This window comes from Macaca mulatta, chromosome 4 (assembly GCF_049350105.2).
Source record: "Macaca mulatta isolate MMU2019108-1 chromosome 4, T2T-MMU8v2.0, whole genome shotgun sequence".
Classification (NCBI taxonomy): Eukaryota; Metazoa; Chordata; class Mammalia; order Primates; family Cercopithecidae; genus Macaca; species Macaca mulatta.
The window spans coordinates 146,322,999-146,344,746 of record NC_133409.1 but is presented as its reverse complement, the minus strand read 5'-3'; the positions used below and the strand labels follow the sequence as shown (position 1 = coordinate 146,344,746).

Below are 21,748 nucleotides of genomic sequence, written 5' to 3'. Positions count from 1 at the left end.
TAAAAGTGCAAGGTAAAGCAGTGAGTGCTGATGAAAAAGCTGCAGCAAGCTACCCAGATGCTAAGATAATTGATGAAAGTGGCTATACTAAACAGAAGATTTTCAGTGTAGACAAAAGAGCCTTTTATTGGAAGATGATGCCATCTAGGACTTTCATAGCTGGAGACAAGTCAATGACTGGCTTCAAAGCTTCAAAGGACAGGCTGACTCTCTTGTTAGCAGCTAATGCACCTAGTGACTTTAAGTTGAGGCCAATACTAATTTACCATTCCAAAAATCTTAGGGCTCTTAAGAATTATGCTAAATCTATGCTAGCTAAAATCTATGCTAAATCTGCCTGTGCTCTATAAATGGAACAAGAGCTAGATGACAGAACATCTGTTTACTGCATGGTTTACTGAATATTTTAAGGCCACTATTGAGACCTTCTGCTCAGAAAAATTGATTCCTTTGAAAATATTACTGCTCTTTCACAATGTACCCAGTCATCCAAGAGCTCTGATGGGGATGTACTAAGAGATTAATATTGTTTCCATGCCTACTGACATAACATCTATTCTGTAGCCCATGGATCAAGGAGTCATTTCAACTTTCAAGACTTATTATTTAAGAAATACATTTGATAAGACAATAGCTACCATAGTGATTCTTCTGATGGGTCTGGGAAAAATCTATTGAAAACCTTCTGCAAAGGATTCATGATTCTACATGCCATTAAGAACAGTCATGGGGAGAGGCAAAAATATCAACATTAACAGGAGTTTGGAAGAAGTTGATTCCAACCCTCATGCATGACTGAAATGTTCAAGACTTCTGTGGAGGAAGTAACTACAGATGTGGTAGAAATAGCAAGAGAACTAGAATTAGACACGGATCCTGAAGATGTGACTGAATTGCTCCAATCTCATGATAAAACTCGAACAGATGAGGAGCTGCTGCTTATGATGAGAAAGTGGTTACTTAGCCGGGCGTGGTGGCTCACGCCTGTAATCCCAGCACTTTGGGAGGCCAAGGTGGGAGGATGGCTTGAGCCCAGGAGTTCAAGACCAGCATGGGCAACATAGTGAGACCCTGTCTCAAAATAAATAAATAAATAAATAAATAAATAAATAAATAAATAAATAATTTTTTTTTTTAAAAAAGAAAAGTAGTTTTTTTTTCTTGTTGTTAAGAGATAGGGTCTCGCTATGTTGCCCAGGCTGGCCTTGAACTCCTGGGCTCAAGTGATCCTCCCACCTCGGCCTCCGAAGTAGCTAGGACCACAGGTGCATACCATCACACCCAGCAGAAAGTGGTTTCTTGAGATGGAATCTACTATTGGTAAAGATGCTGTGAACATTGTTGAAATGACAACAAAGGACTTACAATATAACAAACGTAATTGATAAAGCAGTAGCAGAGTTTGAGAGGACTGACTCCAATTTTGGAACAAGTTCCTCTGTGGGTTAAATACTATTAAACATCATCACATACTACAGAAAAAGCTTTGTGAAAGAAAGGGTCAATAGATGCAGCAAACTTCATTGTTTAAGAAATTGCCACAGCCACTGTAACCTTGAGCAGCCACCGGATCAGTCAGCAGCCATCAATACTGAGGCAAGACCATAGCTGGGTGCAGTGGTTCACACCCTTAATCCCAGCTACTCAGGAGGCTAAGGCAGGAGGATTGCTTGAGGCCAAGAGTTCAAGGCCAGTTTGAGGGCAACATAATGAGATTCCATCCCTGGAGAAAAAAAAAAAAATTAGCTGGGCATGGTGGCATGTGCCTGTAATCCCAGCTACTTGGGAGACTGATGCAGGAGGAACACATGCACCCAGGAGTTTGAGGCTGCAGTGAGCTATGAGAACACCACTGCACTCCAGCCTGGGCAAGAGTACCAGACCCCATCTCTCTTAAACAAAAATTATTATTGAGGCAAGACTTTATACCAGCAAAAAGATTATGACTCACTGAGGGCTCAAATGATCCTTAACATTTTTTAGCAATAACGTATTTTTAAATTAAGGTCTGTACATTTTTAAAAGACATGACACTACTGCAAAATTAACAGACTACAGTACAGTGCAAACATAACTTTTATATGCATTGGGAAACAAAAAATTTGTGTGACTCGCTTTGAGGTGCTCTGAACTGAACGTGAACCCACAGTATCTCCGAGGTATGCCTGTAATACTTTAGCCAATTTAAAAAAATCCCCAAACTAGTAACAGTGATAGAGAGGATTTGGAGAGCATGAGCAAACGAGTGGGCCCACAAAATTGTGCCAGTTATTCCACAAGGTCTAAATTGATTTTAGTTGATCATCTTTCTTTTTATTTTTTTGGAGACGGGGTCTCGTTCTGTCACCTAGGCTGGAGTGCAGTGACATAATCACAGCTCACTGCAGCCTCTACCTCTTGGGTTCAAGAGATCCTCTCACCTCAGTCTCCTGAGTAGCTGGGACTAAAGGCACATGCCATCACACCCAGCTAACTTTTGTGTTTTTAGAAGACAGGATCTTGCCATGTTGCCCAGGCTAGTATCAAGTTTCTGAGCTCAAGGTCTTGGCCTCCCAAAGTGCTGGGATTACAGGCATGCGCCACCGTACCCAGCCTTCTTCACTTTTAATAAGGGAATTCCTAAGCACCCACAGCCTTATTCACTTTGGCACTTCCACAAGTTGCTGGTTTCAAGTAATGTAAAGGAAAATGGTAATTTGTCAAGCCTGGGACTCACTGTAGTAGACATACTAATGTAAACAAAACTTACTAACCAATGAAACTATAGAGGAAGAAGAGAACAAAATATTTTCTGACAAGAGGAGTTCTAGAAATTCAATTTTGCAAGTACATATTTATATTTAAGGGAATCACACACAAATAAAAATGCAAATTTTAAAAAATACATAACAGTTGACCTTGAGGTAGGAGAATCACTTGAACCTGGGAGGTGGAGGTTGCAGTGAGCCGAGATCACGCCACTCCACTCCAGCCTGCGCGACAGAACAAGACTCCGTCTCAAAAAAAAAAAAAAAAGGAAAAAGCAAAGGAGGCCAGGTGCAGTGGCTCATGCCTGTAATTCCAACACTTTGGGAGGCCAAGGGAGGTGATCACCTGAAATTAGGAGTTTGAGACCAGCCTGGACAACATGGTGAAACTCTGTCTCTACTAAAAGTACAAAAATTAGCCGGGTGTGGTGGCACGCACCTGTAATCCCAGCTACTCGGGAACCTGAGGCAGCAGAATTGCTTGAACCCAGGAGGTGGAGGTTGCAGTGAGCCAAGATCATGCCACTGTACTCTAGTCTGGGTGACAGAGCAAGACTCCGTCCCAAAAAAAAAAAAAAAAAAAAAGAAAAAGCAGAGAAGACAGATTTGCCAGTTTTAAAAATCAATTTATGTAAAAAGCACACCATAAGTGACATTTGAAGGACCAATAACAAGCTGAGAAATAAAAGTCTGCCACACAACAAAGGATACTTTTTTTTTTTTTTGAGATGGAGTTTCGCTCTTGTCACCCAGGCTGGAGTGCTATGGCATGATCTTGGCTCACTGCAACCTCCGCCTCCCAGGTTCAAGCAATTCTCCTGCCTCAGTCTCCCAAGTAGCTGGAATTACAGGCATGCGCCATCACACCCAGCTAATTTTTTGTATTTTTAGTAGAGACGGGGTTTCTCCATGTTGGTCAGGCTGGTCTCGAACTCCCGACCTCAGGTGATCCACTTGCCTCAGCCTCCCAAAGTGCTAGGATTACAGGCGTGTGCCACCGCGCCCGGCTAGGATACATTCTTAATAAAGAGCTCTTAAGATCAAGAAAAAGATCAACAATCTAATATTAAAAATGGACAAAAAAATTCAAAATTCTAACAAGGTACTTTATAGATTACCGGATTTGGCAAGATTTTTCAAGTAATATTACCTAGTTCTGGTGGCTTCACAGGAGATACAAGAACACTCCCAGTTCTAATGCTTTGCCTAGAGCAGTCCTCTTCCAAGTCTTTGTTCAAATGTCACCTTTTCAGTGTGGTCTCCATCACCCTATTTGAAACTGTAACCTTATCTCCACTTCTCAACCCCCACTTATCTTTCTCTTTTCTCTCCAACTATCACCTAATATACTATATAATTTACTTATTTATGTCTATTGTTTATTCTGTCTCCCCTCCCACTATAATAATATAGTAGCCAAGGGGACAGGAATGTTTTTCTTTCACTGCTGAATCCCAAATATGGAAAACAGTGCTTGGGACAGGGTGGGAGTTCAGAAACTATTTGTTTAATGAACAAAAGTTAAACTAGTTAAAATTTTTTTTCTTTTTGAAACGGAATCTTGCTTTGTTGCCCAGGCTAGAGTGCAGTGGTGCGATCTTGGCTCACTACAACCTCCACCTCCCGGGTTCAAGCGATTCTCCTGCCTCAGCCTCATGTGTGGTTGGGATTACAGGCACCTGACAACACACCTGGCTAATTTTTGTATTTTCAGTAGAAGCAGGGTTTCACTATATCGGCCAGGCTGGTCTTGAACTCCTGAACTCATGTGATCCTCCCGCCTCGGCCTCCCAAAGTGCTGGGATTACAGGCTTGAGCCACTGTGCCTGGCCAAATCTGTTAAATCTTGCTGGAGGAAGGCTGGGCAAGGTGGCTCACGCCTGTAATCCCAGCACTTTGGGAGTCCAAGGCGGGCAGATCACGACATCAGGAGATCGAGACCATCTTGGCTAACACGGTGAAACCCCGTCTCTACTAAAAATACAAAAACAAAATTAGCCGGGCATGGTGGCGGGTGCCTGTAGCCCCGGCTCCTTAGGAGGCTGAGGCAGGAGAATGGCGTGAACCCAGGAGGGGGAGCTTGCAGTGAGCTGAGATCACGCCACTGCACTCCAGCCTGGGCGACAGAGTGAGACTCTGTCTCAAAAAAAAAAAAAAAAAAAAATCTTGCTGGAGAAAATTTTGACAATATGAAGTAAAAATATTTTAAATGTATACACCATTCTAAGTATTTATCTTAAGGAAATAATCACTGATGTGAGCAATGATTTGTCCAAAAGATTATTCACTATAGCTGTGAATTGTGAAAAACTGGAAACAGCCCATAGTGGAATATTTAATACATGAAAAATACTCATTATAATTATAACTAGGGAAAAGTATGTCCAGTGATTCCATTTTTTTGAGTATATACAGGCCGGGCACGGTGGCTCATGCCTGTAATCCCAGCACTTTGGGAGATGGAGGTGGGCGGATCATGAGGTCAAGAGATGGAGACCATTCTGGCTAACACGGTGAAATCCTGTCTCTACTAAAAATACAAAAAATTAGTGGGGTGTGGTGGCACACGCCTGTAGTCCCAGTTACTCTGGAAGCTGAGGCAGGAGAATCACTTGAACTCAGGAGGCAGAGATTGCAGTGAGCCGAGATTGTGCCACTGAACTCCAGCCTGGGTGATAAGAGCGAGACTTTGTCTCAAAAAAAAAAAAAAAAAAAAAAAAAAGTATATACATATGTTTAATAAAAATTAAATTATGGTTGGCTGGGCACGGTGGTATACACCTGTAATCCCAGCTACTCGGGAAACTGAGGCAGAAGAATCGCTTGAACCCAGGAGGCAGAGGTTGTAGTGAGCTGAGATCACACCACTGCACTCCAGCCTGGGTGACAAGAGCGAAGACTGCCTCAAATAAATAAATAAATAAATTTAATTATGGCGTATCAGCTTAACGGAATGCTAGATGAGGTTCTCTTTCTCTCCTGATATGGAACTATTTCTAAGACTCAGTGAAAAAGGTAGACCTCAAAAAAAATAGTAAGGCTGCACTATAAGGAATATAGAACCAATTTCTAAGGTGCACTGCTAAGTGTAAAAAGCATCAAATACCATTTCATTTTTTAAAATTGTTTCAAATTTACTGGCTCTACTTCCTACTGAATAAAAATGTTAGATATTTAAGTATTTTCTGTTGCAAATGTTTTTTTTTTTTTAAATTTGTGGCCAAATTCAAGTAAATTTTCAATATATCTCCCAACTGACTCCACAAATCAGTGTTAGAGCTGAATTAATTTTACTACCAAATGTATACCAAATCCATAATTATTTAACTGCAAATAAAGTAAAAATTACCGTCCAAACTAACTTCCTAATAAAGTAATAAAATCAGTAAGTATGAAATCCATTCTGGAATTACATTCCATAGAAATAACTTCAAAAGCAGACATATAGGTCAGCCACGGTGGCTCACATCTCTAATATCAGCACTATGAGAGGCCAAGGTGGGTCACTCGAGGTCGAGTTTGAGATCAGCCTGGCCAACATGGTGAAACCCCGTCTCTACCCCCAAAAATACAAAAATTAGCTGGGCCCACGTGGTGGCAGGTGCCTGTAATCTCAGCTACTTGGGAGGCAGAGGCAGGATAATCGCTTGAGCCCGGGAGGCAGAGGTTGCAGTGAGCTGAGAATACGCCACTGCACTCCAGCCTGGGTGACAAGAGACCCTGTCTCAAAAAACAAAACAAAAACAGACATAGACTGTTAAATTATAAAAGCTTATGACAAACAAATAAAGGCTCACAGCTACTGGTATAAACACTGAGAACAAATGCTCAGAGGGAGATAGATGATTGTGTTGTTTCATAGACACAGGACAGTAGGTCATGAAAGTGCACCCAAACCCCCAAGCATCCGGAGGTCTCTCATTCAGAAGCCTCTTTCAACTCAGCTTCTACCTTACCTGTTGTAAGACACACCAAAAGGTCTGTCACTTAGAAACACATGATTGGTAACCAGGGCTTTCGGTATGTCAGACCTGGGTTCAAATCCTAGCTTTGCAATTTTCTAGGAGAGTAATCTGACAAACCTCAATTCTCTTATCTGTAAAGTAAAACGGAGATCATCACCAACTAGTTAATGTTAGTAAATAAAAGCATAGTGTCCGAAAAAGTAAAACTAAGAAGGAATTGTCTAAATAACAAAATTAAAAATCCCAAAAGTCAAATACTCCAGCACAGTAAAAAGAACCCAAAGGAAATCCACTCTAACAAACACTGAGCTGGAAAGGGACCCTGAATTCCAAGTTTTGGTTCTTCTGTCACCAGCTTCAAGACCCTGGGTTTAAGATCTACAGTACCAGGGGACTGAAAATCCCTTCTGCCTGTGACACAACACGACTATTTAGTCAGACTATTTAGACTACTAAGGATGCTATTTACTGTAAATAAGCCGAAGTATTACTTCCAAAAGTATTACTTCCAAAACTTTCTAAAATTTTCATTTAAATGCTTAGTTTTTATACCTTTAGGTCCTGATCAGTTTTCATTATGACTAAACTGCCAGTCAGTTTTATACATAAGACTGTTTCCTTCTGTAATCCCAGCACTTTGGGAGGCCGAGACAGGCGGATCACGAGGTCAGGAGATCAAGACCATCCTGGCTAACCTGGTGAAACCCCATCTCTACTAAAAAATACAAAAAAAAAACTAGCCGGGCGAGGTGGCGGGCGCCTGTAGTCCCAGCTACTTGGGAGGCTGAGGCAGGAGAATGGTGTAAACCCAGGAGGCGGAGCTTGCAGTGAGCTGAGATCCGGCCACTGCACTCCAGCCTGGGCGACAGAGCAAGACTCCGTCTCAAAAAAAAAAGACTGTTTCCTTAACCAACTTGTCTTAAGGTCAGATTGCTAAACAGTAGCAAAATCAGAATTCAAAACCACATCTATCTCCAAAGACCAAACTCTATGGCATGCTTCTTCCTCAAATCTTCCTGACTCACCTTCTGCAACTAGCAGCTTGCCTTTGCAAAGTAAATGGAAGTCATCAGGAGTGCAATCAGAAGTCATGGAACAGAGTCAAGTTATCTGAGTTAGTTGAGGCTTGAACTTCTGACACAGTACTCTAACCAACTTAATTAGACATTTCAGCTACTTAAAAGGAGGCTGGGATACCAAAGAAAGAAAGAAAGAAAAACAAAAAGGAAGAAAGAAAAAGGAAAAAAAAGGGCAGGGTGCAGTGGCTCACGCCTATAATCCCAGCACATTGGGAGGCTAAGGCAGGCAGATTACCTGAGCTCAGGAGTTTGAGACCAGCCTGGGCAACATGGCAAAACCCTATCTCTACAAAAAATACAAAAATTAACCAGGCGTAGTGGCATACACCTATAGTCCCAGCTACTTGGGGGGCTGAGGCAAGAGAATTGCTTGAATCTAGGAGGTGGAGGTTGCAGTGAGCCGAGATCGCACCACTAAACTGCAGCCTGGGCAACAGAGCGAGAACTTGCCTCAAAAAGAAAAAGAATAAAAAGGTAAATTTAAAACAAAAAAAAGCAAAAACGTATTAATTGGAAACAAAATCAAAAATAAAACACCTCTGAAATTACAAGTAAATGGGGCAGTTCATTCACGCATATTTTCAGGAGTCAAAGTTGTTCAAGATAAAATATTCAGTAAAATGACTGCTACGTTATCTATAATCCACACTTGCAAACAATTAACAACACAAATAACTCTAAGTTATCCATAGTAGTGAATGGGGTAACAGATATACATATATTTGGCTTTAGAAATAAAGCATATAGTCTAAATAGATAATCGGAAGTAATAGATATCTGGTGCTTAAAGTATATGATCACCTATATACATTTGCCCCTCAAATTATAGCTTGATTTGGGCTAATCTCAAATTAATTTCCAAGTGGTAAGAGAGATCTGGACAAATGGTCTGAGAGACCAGGATTTCTAAAAAATACAGTAATATAATAAAAACCGCAACTTCCTCGTATCAATAGAAAAGAACGTTTTAACACATTCTTATCAATTCCACAAAGAATAACTCAACTAGGCACAGAAAAGTAACATTTCAATTCCTACTGCACACTAGAACCAAGTTAGCACCTTGCTGTTTCTATTAAACAATCTAGGATTAAAAAATGGTTTTGAATAATCCCATATACGGATAATCCAAAGGCAAACAGACACACACAAACTCACCATTTACAAACCTTCGTCACCAAGCACTTACAAAATACATTTCATAAGACAGAATAGAAAATGGAGCAAGAGGTGAGGTCACCTACCACTTTAGTTCTATTGAAAGACAGAAGTCATTATGTGCTCTCCCCAAACAGTAGGTAGCCTCCAAAAACAACACACACCCCTACGCCCCCCTTAATCTGGTATTGTCATTCAGTGGGGTGACCTAGGAAGGCCTTTGAAATGTGTTGTATCAACTCAGAGGGAATTAGACCGCATACAACGCCAAAAAAATCAAATAAATTTAAAAGTATAAAGATAATACATCTAAAATTAAGAACTAGGCATAGAATCTCTCTCTGAGAGATGATTTCCAAGAGCTGATTTCCAAGACCCTTTGCAGTTAAACGTTAGTACATGATGAAAGTTCTTTAGGCTTAGCCTCACTTGCTGAATGAAGCCTGCTACCTGAGTTTCTATTAGGCTGTGACCAACTTTTGAACTTGCCACGATAGCACTATACTGTTATGCATCCCACTGATAAAACTGGACATGTGGCGCTTAATACACCAAACCAGAACCATCGATGTGTGTTAAAGAACTCTCCCGTTACTATAGTGATGCCGACTCCGGAAGATTATCTGCATTTGATTGAGGTTTAGACAGAAGAGAAGCAGTTAACAGACACTGACTGTATACACAGCGGTCTGCCGGCACAGTGCAAAAAAGCCGATGTGCCTTGCAGGTTCAGGAAGTTGACTAACCCAAAGAAAAGCCCCATGCCCTCCTCTATGAAAGGGAGTGTGTGGTTGGTAGAACCCAAAGTAAACACGGAAAAACTCATTCAAGAATTTCCTTAAGGCCTACCGTGCAGACGTTGGAGGCAAGTTAAGACGTTGGGGAGCAGGTAAGAGAGAGAGACCAGAGTTCAGAAACAGAACGATAATGATCTACCAGCTCCGGTGGGGGGGGGGTCCAAGCTAGGGGAGTTTGTGCCTCCTCTGTGGAGTTGGGGAGGAAAGGTACCGGGCGGGCTCTGGTCCTCCTCCGACAGCCCTTTCCAGCAGGCCTGGGGCTGCTAAGACCCAGGCCTGGCGTTCAGCAACAGCAGCTCTCTTCCACATGGTTGCTGGAGAGCGACCCTCCGAGCTGCCCCGAGGCCATGTGGCTGCGGCCACAGGGTGCCCAAACCCTGTGCACATTCAAGACGCGAAACCAGAGCAGAGAAGGTGCCGGAGGAAAATCCAAAGAATGGGATGTTGGGGTACAAGACTCACTTCCTTTGGGCTTTGTCCTTCTTGGCCTTGGTCCTTTTCTTTCGGGCCTGGAGCGCAAGCACTGCAGGAGAGAGGGATGGATGAAGGGCAAATGTGGAGGAAAGGAGGTGACCAAGGTGAGGGTGGAGACCCAGCAGGGGCGCCAGGCCCGGCTGCGGGGCCTGTCTCAGGGGCGGCTGCGGTACGAGCGCGGAGGCTTCGGCAAGGCGGCCGGCCGGGGGGCTGGCGGCCCACGGGGCACAGAGCAGCGCACGGGCGGGATGCGCCGGAGGGGTCTCAGGCCGGGTCAGGGGGCGGGCGGGCGGAGGTCTGCCTCGCCCGCCAAGGTCCGGGCCCTGGAGTGGCCCCAAGGCGCAAGCCGGCCTGGCAGGGAACAAGGGGCGGCGACGGCCGGCGCCGGAGGACGCCCGGGCTGAGGGGCGCGGACCCGCAGCCCAGAGGCGGGGGGTGTGGGGCGGCGCCACCTCAGTGGAGGGGCGCCGCAAGCCCGGGGACCGAACCGCGGCAGTTAGGCGAAGCTCCGGGCGCTGACCCGGGCCTCGCCCCGGCGGCCGTTGCCCCTCGTGGCGGAGGCCGCTCCACCGCTCACCTTTCCGCTCCATGGTGAGACCGGTAACCGCCAAGCGCCTGCGCACTCGAGTGGCGGTGACTCCAGCTCCCGCCGCGGCCCAAAACCGAGCCCGCGCACACTCCACCCCCAGTCCCGCCCCGCCCCCGCCCCACCGTGCCGCGCGCATGCGCGTCGGGAGCGGAGCCTACCACCTGCTCCCGAGGAGGGGGCGGCAAGGAGAGGGAGGGGGCGCTGAGAGGAGGAACGTCGGGGGTGAACGTTGAAGGAGTGTTAGAGATCCAAGCTCGGAAACCTGGCAAGGTTAGTTTTATTCTATTTGCTTAGAAAAGGCGCAGAGAGCGGCAGGGCTCCCTGCATGCTGCTGAGTCAGAGCTTCAGAGGCAATTGGGATCTGCCTCAGTTTCCTGGCCTGTAAAATGGATTAATCAGGCATGTCCCAGTTTCTCCTTCCCTGAGCTATTGTGAGCCCAGTTGAGATGCTATTTAAAGAAAATGGAAAAAAATTACATGTGAGAAAGAAAAGGGAGTGGGAGCAACACAGAAAGACTGGAAGGAAAGAACCTGTGACCCTATTATCACTTGAAAAGTAAAAACTTCAAAAGTGAATTTTCTCTTGAAATTTCAAGTTTAAATGAAAGCTGTAAAGGAAAGAAAGGGAAATGAGAATAAAAACGTTTAATGTTTTCTTATTCTACCACTTTCAATACATGATAAAGTTGTCTTGTTTATGAGATTTTTTTTTTTTTTACTTTTCTAAGTGCATTATCTCATTTTATGTTTATGGCAACTTAAAGGCAAAATAGTTATTCCTTCCATTACACAAAGACACTAAACTTAAGAGGACCTGCCTATATGTTCAGAATCTTGGTGTACGACCCAGTTATTTAATCATCAAGCCCTTATTGTATAGCAGGCTCAGCAAAGTTTTTCTTTGGGCCAGATAGTAAATATTTAGGCTTTGTGGACCATAAGATCTCTTTCTCAGCTACTCAACTCTGCCACTGGAGCTCAAAAGCAGTCATAGAAAATATGGACTTTGTTCCTATAAAGATTTATTTATGGACACTGAAATTTTAATTTCATATAATTTTCGCATGTCATAAAATGTTCTTCTATTGATTTAAACATGGCCTTTGTTAGGTTTTGAAGGGAAGGTGAGGGTTAAAGAGGAGTAGTCTTGCTCTGCTACTCAGGTGGAGTACAGTGGCATGATCTCGGCTCACTGCAGCCTGGATATCCAGGGCTCAAGTGATCCTCCCACCTCAGCCTCCCAAGGTGCTGGAATTACAGGTGTGAGCCACTGAGCCAGGCCCTTTTGATCTTTTTTCAACCGTTTTAACTATTCTTATTTCAGATCTTAATTTACCAGCCCCTATTGTAAAGTACCACAGCTGGTCAGAGTGGAAGCTCTGAAGACCTTTGCTCTAAACAAGTAATTGAGAAGGGAAGATGAGAGGGCAATAGTACAGCACAAGTCAAGCATGGGGGCTTTGGCAGGACTTATTGAGCAAAGTAAGTAATTAAGCCCATCCACAGAGGAGGCCGTTTTTGAGCTGGGTCTTAGGAAATACATAAGATTTCTGTAGGTGGAGAAGGAGATGTCAGGCATTCCTGAATGAGAAAATACATTGAGCAAAAAGGCACAGACATGGACACCTGTAGGTGGGGGCTAGGATTGGGGCTGGTAACAACTGAAGGGATGAAATGGAAGGTGAGGCTGGAAAGGCAGGTTAGCCAAATTTGAAATTTAGATAATTGATATATGTTGCATGGAACCTGAATGATAGCATGTCTGGGTATATTGCAAAAGAAGACAGTACCTGTTGGCCAAGGAAGGATGCAGCCCAGTCTATTCCCTGCTGTAAAGTTGAAAACAAAGGAAGGTTAGGACAGACAGGGAAGCCCTAGACTCTGAGGATTGTGTGAGTTCAGGATAACCACATGTGGTTTAGAAAAGACAGGGAGAGAGCAGATGGCTAGGAAAAATCCCAGAATTGGGAAAGTACTGCCCACCCCAAAGTAAACTGTTTGAGTGTAGAGACCCTGCTTAGATTTTCCTTGATGTATACTCAGTGCCTACACAGTGTCAGGCACTTAGTAGGTGCTCAAATATTTGTCTAATAAAAGAATAAATGGGCCAGGTACCATGGCTCGTGCCTGTAATCCCAGCACTTTGGGAGGCTGAGGCGGGCAGATCAAAGGTCAAGAGATTGAGACCATCCTGGCCAACATGGTGAAACCCCATCTCTACTAAAAATACAAAATTAGCTGGCCGTGGTGGCACATGCCTGTAATCCCAGCTACTTGGGAGGCTGAGGCAGGAGAACCACTTGAACCTGGGAGGCGGAGGTTGCAGTGAACAGAGATTGCACCATTGCACTCCAGCCTGGGCAACAAGAGCGAAACTCCGTCTCAAAAGAAAAAAAAAAAGAATAAATGATCTGCAGTTTATGAGAAATGTCAGGATGAAAGAGAAAACACTGAGAGGGACAATATTAGAGCTGTATTAAATCTGAATTGGTTATTGCAGACCCATCAAAAAGGAAATATGTTCAGCTTAGCATGAGACAGTCGTACCTATTCTGACTCTGAGTGACTGTTGCTTCTCTAAGAGCTTACTAACCATCTGTTTGATAACTCATTTTCAGACTTTTTCCAGAGTCAATGTGAAGTTCACTGGACTGAGTTCCCAGAATTGACCATTTCTCTTTTTTGTCCATCTGTTTTTCTCTATTCCTCCATCATGTTTTGGCTCTCCACTTTGTCTAAGATCTCTATAATTGTTCATATAAGTAAGTTTGTTCATTTCCCCTATTCTACAACCATCCCCTTTTTGTGCATTTTGCTTTAAATCTAACTTTAAAATCAGTTTTTTCTCCCAAGTTTGCAGAACTTGGCCTATTCTGGACTTTTACCCTTCCAGAATTTATTTATTTATTTTTCTTTGACAGGGTCTCACTCTGTCACCCAGGCAGGAGTGCAGTGGCGAAATCTCAGCTCACTGCAACCCAGGCTCAAGCAATTTTTTCACCTCAGCCTTCCCAGTAGCTGGAACTACTAGAGGTACATGCCACCATATCCACTTGATTTTTGTATTTTTTGTAGAGATGGGGTTTTGCCACGTTACCCAGGCTGGCTTGGAACTCCTGGTCTAAAACAATCTGCTCGCCTTAGGCTCCCCAGAAACTGTTCTTAAAAGCGGTAGCAAAAATAATTTTAAAAAAAACCCAAAAAACAAAAAAACAGTATAGGCCAGGGACGGTGGCTCACGCCTGTAATCCCAACACTTAGGGAGGCAGAGGCGGGAGGATACCTTGAATCCAGGAGTTAGAGACCTGTCTGGGCAATCCATCAAGACCCCTTTCTGCACAAAAAGGGAAAAAAAAAAGACAAAAAAAGTGGTAGCTATTCATTCTTACATGCATACCCTTCTCCATTGCTGTTTTTTTTTCCTGCAAGTCCCTTTAAAAGTAGAGGTATTCAGAAACCATAACCCATCATATTTTTGGCTGCTCATGGGTCGTCTCAGAATTTAATTTCTGAAAAGATGCTATCCCTTTTGAGCTAACTTACTTGTTAAGACTGCCCTGGAATCTTCTCTAATGCTTCTTTGACATTTTTGAAGTCTGAACGTCTACAGTTGAGTTCACATGTTTCTTCATACCCAACATTCTCTGCCTTGATTATCACAAATTATTATGCTTTCTCTAAAGTTTTAATATGACTTAAATCCAAAGCAGCATATCCCGTTATGACGTTCCCGATGTCCTGTGAGATAAAATGGACAACAGGAGAAAGTGAAAATACATGAGATGATTTATTCTTTTTTTTTTTTTTTGAGATGGAGTCTCGCTCTGCCGCCCAGGCTGGAGTGCAGTGGCCGGATCTCAGCTCACTGCAAGCTCCGCCTCCCGGGTTCACGCCATTCTCCTGCCTCAGCCTTCCGAGTAGTTGGGACTACAGGTGCCCGCTACCGCGCCCGGCTAGCTTTTTGTATTTTTTAGTAGAGACGGGGTTTCACCGTGTTAGCCAGGATGGTCTCGATCTCCTGACCTCGTGATCCGCCCGTCTCAGCCTCCCAAAGTGCTGGGATTACAGGCTTGAGCCACCGCGCCCGGCCGATTTATTCTGAATGAGTTAAGATTTCCAATAGCTGTCTGCATAATTGGAGAACCCCAACAAAACTTTCTCTCGCCTTTTGGATATGTGGTTTTGTGAATTGTACTGAGAAAATCTATAATTATGTTATAGGCCTGGGTATCAGGAAACAAATGGCACATTTAAAGGCTAATTAAAAAGAATGTAATGAAGGAATAAAGGTGTTAAGGAAGACAAACAAGGGATAGTCAGACATCCAGGGACTAGCAGCAGCTGGAGTTTTTACCATCTCTAGGCCTAAAGGGAGAAAACGAGGGAGATGTTATCATAACCCAGGGAGAGGTTTATTATTAATAGTTTGCCAGGGGCCGGGCACGGTGGCTCACGCCTGTAATCCCAGCACTTTGGAAGGCCAAGGCAGGTGAATCACCTGAGGTCAGGATTTCCAGACCAGCCTGTCCAACATGATGAAACCCCGTCTCTACTAAAAATACAAAAAAAAAATTAACCGGGCGTGGTGGCAGACACCTGTAATCCCAGCTACTTGGGAGGCTGAGGCAGGAGAATCGCTTGGACCTGGGAGGCAGAGGTTGCAGTGAGCTGAGATTGCTCCACTGCACTCCAGCCTGGGCGACAAAAGCAAAACTCCATCTGAAAAAAAAAAAAAAAGTTTTCCAAGGCTGCCATAACAAAGTACCACAAACTGGGTAGCTTAAACAACAGAAATTTCTTGTCTCACAGGCTTAGAAGTCTGAAATCAAGGTGTTGGCAGGGTTGGTTCGTTCTGAGGGCTGTGAGGGAGAATGTGTTTCAGGCCCTTCTACTTGCCTTCTAGATAACCGTCATCTCCCTCGCCACATGCTCTTCCCTGTGCACCTGTCTCTCATTGTGTTGGGATTTCCCCTTCTTATAAGGACACCAGTCATACTGCATTGGGCCCCATTCTAAAACCTCATTTTAACTTGATTACCTCTGGAAAGACCCTGTCTCCAAGTAAGGACACATTCTGAGGTACTGGAGATTAGGACTCCAACATATCTTTTGTCGGGTGGGGAGCAAAATTCAACCCGTAACAGAGCTGTAGTAAGAGAGGCCCGCCTGGCAGCAGCTGTGCCCTTTAATGAACCCTGCAGGGAGAGGGCAGGGAAATAAAGACCCACATCTTCTCAAACAAGTGCCTCACCACTGACAAAACCCAGCTGGAAGTTAAATGGCAAGGAAGCCTGGGTGATGCAGTCCATACAAGCCACCCTCCCCGGGCATAAAGCAGGGTGGAGAAAGGTGGAGAGTGGATCCAGCACGGCCTGTCTGGGCAGTCAGACACCCAAAGCAGCTGGCATTTTCCAAGCAGGTAAGTTTGCCTCTCGGGCACCCTGATCCCTGGAGAACCAATGCCACCTGGAGATGACCCCATTTCTGGCTTCATTCTATAAAAGCTAAAGTTTCACAAAGAAATTGTGCTGGGGTGAAAGATTCGGGGGCATAGGTGGAGAAGATGAAAGAATAAAGACCTTGGCTTGGTGGGGTGGGAATAAAGGCAGTAGTGAGGAGGGGAAGGGGATTCTCTAAGAATGAGGAGGTTAGAGATTGGTGATTCCTGAGCAGATAGGGCCCTTGCTCTGCTCCCTGGAAGTGTTCTGGGTGGGACCAATGTGTTGCAAACTGACCTTAGTTGATCATGTCCAACTCATAGCTTTTTTTGGTTGGGAGTGATGCCTGCCAGAGAAGCTTGACATGGTGAGGGTTTGCCTCCCTGACAGGCCGATTCCCAGGACATAAAGAAAAATTTCAGACTAGAATCTGCCACATACATGTTTGCTGCACACTCATTAGCAGGCAGGCACAAAACAGGTCCTATAACCTCTCCTGTAACTTCTTTGAGGTCCCAGCTTTCTGTCCTTTTAGGTGCTCTGGCCACAGCATGTATGAAAGATTTACTCATGGCAGGGACAACAATATCCCAGAGTCAGGACTCTCACCCTCACAGTCGGGATCAGGCAACTAGAGATGGAGTCTCCCTTATGTTTGTGATGCTGTTCCAAACCCGATTCACATCACAGGTGTTATCAGAAATGGGTTTTCACTGGTGAAAAGAGTTGCTTGTTAATTTGTGTAATGGGTTTTAGAAAAGGGCTGTCACTGTAAAAATTTATGGCAGTCAATGACTCTGAATTACTTTGTTATAGTCACTTTCTGACTAGAATATTTACTAACCACTCTTGGAATGGAAATTGCTGATTAAAACACAAGATGCACCTAGGTATGTAAGTAACTGGTGCCTACAAACGCCATCCTGTCTTTCCCAAAAGGTTTAATATGCACAAGTATTTTTTTTTAAGAAGTAGATTTGGCCGGGCGCGGTGGCTCAAGCCTGTAATCCCAGCACTTTGGGAGGCCGAGACGGGCGGATCACGAGGTCAGGAGATCAAGACCATCCTGGCTGACACGGTGAAACCCCGTCTCTACTAAAAAATACAAAAAAACTAGCCGGGCGAGGTGGCGGGTGCCTGTAGTCCCAGCTACTCGGGAGGCTGAGGCAGGAGAATGGAGTGAACCCGGGAGGCGGAGCTTGCAGTGAGCCAAGATCACGCCACTGCACTTCAGCCTGGGCGGCAGAGCGAGACTCTGTCTCAAAAAAAAAAAAAAAAAAAAAAAGAGGTAGATTTCTTTCTTTAAAATGCCAATTTTAAAAAAAAGCAATCTGAGAGTCCAAGATGAGGGGAATGTAAGAAAGTCTTACCGCACAACCCCTCTATGTGAGTTGCCAAAACAGAAACATGCTGAATCCTATCTAAGGTTCTGGAAGTCTCGGAAGAGCTTTCTTAAATATCCTTACCTAGAATATGCTTTCCTTGCCTTGATTCCAAGGATGATGCCAAAGTATTTTAAGGTAAATTATAACTATGATAAGATTGGGGGCCCCTAGGAGGCTTCCAAGCCAGACAAAGATGCTCTGCTATACTTAGCATGTTCCAGGGGTCATGCAGACTTGGACAATAAAAATAATGAACTTAAGATAAAAAATCTGACTAGGCATGGTGGCTCATGCCTGTAATCCCAGCATTTTGGAAGGCCGAGGCAGGCAGATCACCTGAGGTCAGGAGTTTGAGACCAGCCTGGCCAACATGGCAAAACCCTGTATCTATTAAAAATACAAAAATTAGCCGGGCATGGTGGCTCATGTCTGTAATCCCAGCTACTTGGGAGGCTAAAGGCAGGATAATCGCTTGAACCTGGGAGGCTGAGGTTTCAGGGAGTGGAGATCACGCCACTGCACTCTAGCCTGGGTGACAGAGTGAGACTCCGTCAAGATCAAAAGTCTTTACTGTTTTCTGAGCAGCATGTAAACCTCCCAGACTCTTATGTGACCCTTGAGAGACAAGCTCTATAAGGACTGTGATTTAACGTCTCCATCGTGGCAGGCTCAGGGTCACACTGAAATCAATTTAGGAAATACATAGAAATGGACAACATGGCTTACACATTTGAGATCTGATTTCTACTGGCTATGCAATGTTAAATCCATTTTTTTGTTTCCTTCTTTCAAATACTTTCCACCATACTTACCCTCATGACAGATATTTACACTTCAGCCCTTAGGCTGTGAGAAGCAAAGAAGGAAAAAAATAGGCCTTGCTCTGTAGGACTTAATGGCTAACTCTTATATAACAATTACTGGCCGGGTGCGATGGCTCATGCCTGTAATCCCAACACGTTGGGAGGCCGAGGTGAGCGAATCACGAGGTCAGGAGTTGGAGACCAGCCTGACCAACATGGTGAAACTCTGTCTCTACTAAAAAGTTAGCCAGGCATGGTGGTGCCCACCTGTAATCCCAGCTATACAGGAGGCTGAGGCAGGAGAATCGCTAGAACCCGGGAGGTGGAGGTTGCAGTGAGCTGAGGTCGTGCCACTGCACTCGAGCCTGGGTGACAGTGAGACTCTGTCTCAAACAACAACGAAAAAATTACTGTTTACTAGACACTGTTGTCCCACAACCCTGAAACCCTACAAGATAGGTACTATTTTAATCTCTGACAGGAGAAAACTGAGGTACAACCAAGATCGTGCAAGGTAATAAGAAGCAAGGTTTTGAATCTGGGAAGTCGGACTCTGGAATTCATATTCTCAGCCACACACTATATTACCTACCCAGTGTAGTGGGGATGGATAGATAGGTAAGTAATTAAATACAGTGTACAATGGTACATGCAGAAACTACCCTGGAAGCACAAGAAAAACCCACTTAGCTCAGGATTTGTGGAGAGGCAAGGAAAGAGGCATTTCTTGGATGAGTGACACCTGGACAGAGTTGGCAAGCAAGAGTAGGTATCAGCTGCACACAAAAGGGAGGAAAAAAAACTCCAGAGAAAACAGCATAGTATCACAGGTATAAAACGTAAGGGGACCAAGGCACAGTGGCTCACGCCTGTAATCCCAGCATTTTGGGAGGCTGAGGCGGGAGGATTGCTTGAGGTCAGGAGTTCAGGACCAGACTGTGCAACAAACTGAGACCTTGTCTCTACAAAAAAAAAAAAAAAAAAAAAAAAATTAAATAGCTGGGCATACTGGCATGCACCTGTGGTCCCACCTACTCGGGAGGCTGAGATAGGGGGATTGCTTGAGCCCAGGAGGTTGTTGCAGTGAGCCGTAATTGTGCCACTGTACTTCAGCTTGGGCGATAGTGAGACCCTCTCTCAAACAAACAAAACAAACAAACAAATATATATAATGCAAGTGGGGAGTGGTGAGAGATAGCTTGCCCACAAATATTTAAATAAAAAAAAGAAGGCCTCTCTTTTTTTGGGCAGGCACTGTGTTTGGTGCTGGGGTAACAAATAGCAGGGACAGCACATCTAAGGAACTTGAACTTTCAAGCATTATGCTCCCTTACCCACTAAAATAATCTTAAAAACTAGCCCTAGGCAAAACACTCAACAAACTAGGAATAGAAAGGAACTTTCTCAACCTGATCAAGGTCATCTATGAAACACGCACAGCTAACATCATATTTAATGATGAAAGGCTGAATGCCCTCCCCCTAAGATCAGGAACCAGAAGAGGATGTCCACTCTCACCACTCCTGTTCCGTACTGTGCTGGAGGTTCTAGCCAGAAACAATAGGCAAGAAAATTAAATAAAAGGCATACAGATTGGAAAGGAATTTGAAATTTTAAAATAAAGCTGTTATATCACAGTTTTGAATGCCATCCAATGGAATTTAAATATATATAGCAATTTGTTATGTACCATCATCCATTTATATAGAGAGATATATAAAGCAAAAGCACTCTTGGAACTATAAGAAATTGTACATTACTCCTTTTTCTCCTTGAACTTGCCTTTCTATTCCATTTTGTTCTCACAGAAGTTTATTCTCTGGTAATTTTATGCTTGAAAGTCTTTTATCGATCATCCTTTCATACTTCTCTACCACACAAATGTGCATTTACATAGAAATTTAATTTGTAAGAATATTTCCTCGGACCATAATCCATTAAAAAGTTCCTTACGTATTATTACAAGTATTATTATTGCATGATTAATCAAAGTAACACATAGCATCATTTTTCAATAAATGAAATTTTATTGCAAATGCATTTCAGTGTGATGGTATGTGATTTTTCTCAATGAGTCCTGCATCATTCCTTTTTTTTTTTTAATTAAGAAAACTTACATAAAACAAGTAGATGGAAATGAAAAGGGTTTTGCTATAGCAATAGCATTCAGTTCTTTTGGAACTCTTTCCAAATAATGTGCCAAAAATCATACAACAATCATAGTCCAAACTCATTTTAATGACCCATCAGCTGACAATTCCAGGAGGTCCTTATTCAATTTTGTTGAAAACAAATAATTGGAAGCTACCTAACTTACAAAAAGATGTGTTACTTGGTCATTAAAGTTACTTACTTTTTTAATCCAGACACCAGTATTTCAGTATATTCCTTCGAGTGGACCCCTGGGAGATTTACACACCTGCTGGCAATGCACCTGAGATTCACTGGGGAGGGGGAGAGGCGTTTTTGTTTGTTTGCTTGCTTGCTACTTTTGTCTGCTCCACCACTCCTTGGAATGAAAGCTCCGTAAAGGCTGAGATGTTTGACTTTTGTTCACTACTGTATCTCCAGGACATAGAAAGCTATTGGATACCCTACCCGTGTGATGCTTGGTGCTTGATGAACGTATGTGGGATGTTATGAAAGAATGTAAAAACTACCTGTTTCTGGCTGTATGCTTTGAGGGGGCGAGGAAAAGAGGCAAAGAGACAGAAGCACCTGGTGCTGCACTGATTTGGGTTTCTCAGTCCAAAGGCACCAAAAGGTCACCTTTCTGCAAATCGAAGATGCAGCGTGGAGCAGAGAAAAGGCCTAATCTTTGGAATCCAACCTGGGTTTGAATTCTGACAGTGACATTGAATAACTGTAATTTTGGGGCAAACTCCTGGTCTTAGATTCTTCCCCTGTGTAAAAAGAATAATTGGCTCTCCTTCCAGGAGAGGTAGAGGAGGAAGTGACCATGAAATATGATAATGCCTGTCAGGAATCTGCACATCTCATGCACTCATTAATGTGAGTTGTCCTTCATTCCAACTCTGCCTCTTTCCTCCTTGATGGCACCACCCTTGCCTCTAACCAGCCCAGAAATTTATACTACTGGGCTCATCCTGAACCCTTGCTGCTGCAGATGCTAAGCAGCAGACAAAATGTTAGACTTAGGGGCTTTGGTGGAATCTAGGGCAGTGGGAAAATGTACCCTCATCTCGTCATTTAGAAAATGGGGGTAATAGGCTGGGCGCAGTGGCTCACGCCTGTAATCCAAGCACCTTGGGAGGCGGAGGCAGGTGGATCACCTGAGGGTAGGAGTTCGAGA

The 21,748-nt window shown here is 43.8% G+C and overlaps 1 protein-coding gene and 2 long non-coding RNA genes across 10 annotated transcripts in view; 2 read left to right on the top strand and 1 right to left on the bottom strand.

Annotated features, from left to right (window-relative positions):
* SRPK1 (SRSF protein kinase 1) overlaps positions 1-10,849 on the bottom strand; it is a 92,810-nt gene extending 81,961 nt beyond the window's left edge. For 4 of the 5 annotated variants that reach the window (XR_013416474.1, XR_013416475.1, XM_078000169.1 and 1 more), the window contains exons 1-2: positions 10,798-10,849; positions 10,209-10,269 (exon numbers count right to left, since the gene is read on the bottom strand). Coding sequence is in view for 2 of the 5 variants with exons in the window: in XM_015136231.3 (XP_014991717.2) it covers positions 10,209-10,269; positions 10,798-10,810 (74 nt within the window). In the remaining 3 variants the exon portion in view is untranslated. Of the gene's footprint in view, positions 1-10,208 lie in introns of all 5 variants that reach the window. The other variant, XM_015136229.3, reaches the window with a different exon arrangement.
* The window catches only part of LOC106997927 (uncharacterized), a 94,500-nt gene continuing 82,458 nt past the window's right edge, over positions 9,707-21,748 (top strand). For 2 of the 3 annotated variants that reach the window (XR_013416507.1, XR_013416508.1), the window contains exon 1: positions 9,707-9,838. This is a non-coding gene — a long non-coding RNA (uncharacterized LOC106997927). Of the gene's footprint in view, positions 9,839-10,994; positions 11,080-21,748 lie in introns of those variants that run through there. The other variant, XR_001444235.3, reaches the window with a different exon arrangement.
* The window catches only part of LOC144340408 (uncharacterized), a 48,992-nt gene continuing 43,250 nt past the window's right edge, over positions 16,007-21,748 (top strand). Inside the window, exon 1 of one of the 2 annotated variants that reach the window (XR_013416514.1) lies at positions 16,007-16,228. This is a non-coding gene — a long non-coding RNA (uncharacterized LOC144340408). The remainder of the gene's footprint in view (positions 16,229-21,748) is intronic. The other variant, XR_013416515.1, reaches the window with a different exon arrangement.